We start from the raw sequence: 3,497 nt of genomic DNA, 5'->3' as shown, positions 1-3,497 counted from the left end.
CTAGCCTCGCACCATATAAACAAAACACCCCGGGCATCAAATCGTGCCCGCCAATCACAACACGAGGTTTTTGTTTGGATTCTTTGGGCGGGCTTTTGCAGGAGTGACGACAAAGCTGCGCGACGCTGGAGAAAGCACAGCAGGAAAGATGGCTACGGCTAGTGAACAGCGCGCGTTTGACTCCGCTTTGGAATCAGTTTTAGAGGAATTAGACTTGGAGTTTTCGTTGAAACATGAGCAGGAAGAGGCTCTCCGCTCATTCCTTTTCAAGAAGGACGTTTTCGCTGTTTTGCCGACCGGCTATGGCAAAAGTCTGATCTACCAGCTGGCTCCGCTCGTAGCCAAAAGGATGGGGCTAGTTTGTGCAGTACGAAGAATTAATAAACAGCTTTGAAACATTACTTTTTGATTGTTTCTTATTTTCCTGTTATTTTAAATTTAAGGGAAATTATTTCACCAAACACCACTAAATAAAAACTCTCAAAAACAGTTTAAGCAAACCCTTGAAAAACACTTGAAAAAAATGAGTGTATGTTAAGTATGTGGTACAGACTCCAAACTTCTTAATATCTAGAACCTGTTTATTAATTAATACGCATTTTGAAAAATTATTTATTTCAAGGCCTCCCCCACTGCTTTCTGTCGCTCTGACTACGTCACAGTCACTGTTGCGCTGATTGGTCAGAGCGTTGGCCTATACGCACAGAGACAGTTTGAAAGACAGCGGGTTGTTCCACCTCCACCCTTCGGTAATGTCTACGAGCGAGGCCAGACTAAATATTCACATTTAGTCTGGCTTGCCAGGCTATACTCCTCCTACAAGAGTGATCAGATTTTGATCAAACGCATATGGAATGTTCCCCAGGTTGGTATTTATAAAAGTTGTCAAGACGGTGGTGCCACCTGTCATATTTAACATTTTATGGGCGTTTGAAAATTTTGGGTGACTCGTCACGTTAAACGCTACTCTTCATAAACTGCTAGGATGTTTTCACTGAAACTCACCCAGAAGACTCTAAAGACATATTCCAACAAGAATTGTTCACCAGGTGGCGCGACATGCCATGGATACGGCTACACAGGTGTCTTATGCAATTTCATAAAAATCGCTACTCCTCCTATAGGATTGATTGGATTTCAAACTCACACACAACAACAGTGGCCGGTATGAGCTCCAGCCTCATTGAGGCTATTTTTGTGTTAGCTCCTAAAAACGAAAGCGCTTCCTTTCTTACTCGCAGTTTTCATTGTCATACTAATGAGAAATCTAACAGTGAAGTAATGGAGGCAGCTAATCTTGGACTCAAATTTCCAGAATGCAATGCAGCTATAGAGGGTTTGTGTTATAAACTAGCTTCTGAATGCCTCAAACCCCATTTCACATAATCCAGCTACACCCTTGCTCAATCCTCCAGAGATTTTAATGAATGTATTATTACCATCATATCCCTCTTTAGCTTCTTAGTCTATTGTTAAGATTTCTAACCAGCATTACGAACTGCCAACCCCTGCCTGAACTCCTAAACTCTTCTTTTTTTTTATGATTTAAACTCGCTTCATGATCGTATTGAACTTTTTACCTGCCATTCCTGAAATATCCAACACGCCAGTCATTACCCCAAATCCTTTGGGTTTTAATCCTGCATTTATAATCTTTAAATAAAAGGATTATAGCCAACGTACTCCTCTACTCTTATAGTTTCTCTTTATGAGCTCTTATGGGTATTTCGCTTTCCTCGGTTGCCCTCAGCTGCTCATCAGGGGTTTGGGGAAGGATTTCTGTAAATCTGCTTTGGAACAGCTAATGTAATCGGCGCTGTATAAATACTATTGAACCGACTGAATCCTGCTCCTCAAAGCTGCCTAGTATATTCAATAAGGGAAATAATATAATAAAGAAATAAATAATCCAAGTGTAAAAGTATAAATATTAAGGTCAATTACTTCATTCTTCTCTGCTTTTTCCTTTTAAAATCATTTGGTCAGCAGCAGGGATCCTAAACCTTCATCTCATGCCAGATTTTCATATTATAGGCTCAAAATGCTTACATTATAAATTAATTTTTGTGAATGATTCTTCCTCCATTTCCTGTGTTTGTGTTCGGTGCTCTGCAGGCTTTGTGAGCTTCGATAACCCTGGCAGCGCCCAGGCAGCCATCCAGGCCATGAACGGCTTCCAGATCGGCATGAAGCGCTTGAAAGTACAGCTCAAACGGCCGAAGGATGCTAGCCGTCCCTACTGACCCTCACCCAGGACACACACACATACACACACACACAGCTGACAGCACAGGTATGACTGCTAAATATCCTCAAGACATTCAGCCATATCAATATGGTTTCAACGAATAATAAAGAATGAATTTAGCAAGAGTACAGCCCCAAATCAGAAAAAAGTTGGGAAAAGAAAGCAGTGATTTCTACATTGACTTTGACTTGTATTTCATTGCAGACCGTATGAACCCAAGATGAACCCAAAATATTTCATGTTTTGTCTGGTCAACTTCATTCCGTTTGTTAACATACATTCATTCGTGCGTTTCAGGCCTGCCAAGCGTTCCAAAAAAGTTGTGACCGGGACAATTTAGGGCTAGTAATGAGGTAAAGCAATTAAATAATGATGTGATTTGAAACAGGTGATTGTTATCATGATTTCATACAAAATCAGTATCCAGTAGGCGGCACGGTGGTGTAGTGGTTAGCACTGTCACCTCACAGCAAGAAGGTCCGGGTTCGAGCCCCGTGGCCGGCGAGGGCCTTTCTGTGCGGAGTTTGCATGTTCTCCCCGTGTCCGCGTGGGTTTCCTCCGGGTGCTCCGGTTTCCCCCACAGTCCAAAGACATGCAGGTTAGGTTAACTGGTGACTCTAAATTGACCGTAGGTGTGAATGTGAGTGTGAATGGTTGTCTGTGTCTATGTGTCAGCCCTGTGATGACCTGGCGACTTGTCCAGGGTGTACCCCGCCTTTCGCCCGTAGTCAGCTGGGATAGGCTCCAGCTTGCCTGTGACCCTGTAGAACAGGATAAAGCGGCTAGAGATAATGAGATGAGATGAGTATCCAGTATCCAGGTCTTTGAGGAGCAAAGATGGGCCGAGGATCTCCAGTTTGTCAACAAATTCTTGAGAAAATAACTGAAATGTTTAAAAACAATGCTTTTCGAATAAAGATACACTATGAAGGGGTTTGGATATTGCACCCATAATATCATTACACGATTCAAGGAATCTGGAGGAATTTCAGTACGTAAAGGGCAAAGGCCTCAAGCCAAAGCTGAACACCGTGTGATCTCCGATCCCTCAGACGGCACTGCATCAAGAACCGTCATTCATCTAGAGCTGATATCACCACATGATCTCGGGATTACTTTGGCAAACCTTCGTCAAGCTACAATACAGATTTACATCCACAAATGCCAGTTAAAACTTTACTGTGCAAAAAGGAAGCCTTATATAAACTGTCTTCAGAAGCACCGTCAACTTCTCTAGGCTCGGAGGCAT

General features: G+C 42.6%; 1 protein-coding gene across 3 annotated transcripts in view; it reads left to right on the top strand.

Annotated features, from left to right (window-relative positions):
• Window positions 1-2,283, top strand: part of LOC132871743 (CUGBP Elav-like family member 5) — a 472,273-nt gene extending 469,990 nt beyond the window's left edge. For all 3 annotated transcript variants that reach the window (XM_060906214.1, XM_060906212.1, XM_060906211.1), the window contains one exon: window positions 2,116-2,283. In XM_060906214.1, the coding sequence (XP_060762197.1) occupies window positions 2,116-2,243 (128 nt within the window). In that variant the 3' untranslated portion in view covers window positions 2,244-2,283. The remainder of the gene's footprint in view (window positions 1-2,115) is intronic.
• The last annotated feature ends 1,214 nt before the right edge of the window (window positions 2,284-3,497 follow it).

The sequence above is a fragment of the Neoarius graeffei genome, chromosome 23 (genome assembly GCF_027579695.1).
Source record: "Neoarius graeffei isolate fNeoGra1 chromosome 23, fNeoGra1.pri, whole genome shotgun sequence".
Classification (NCBI taxonomy): Eukaryota; Metazoa; Chordata; class Actinopteri; order Siluriformes; family Ariidae; genus Neoarius; species Neoarius graeffei.
Note: the sequence above shows the minus strand (reverse complement) of the source record. Positions and strands in the feature narration are given on the sequence as shown.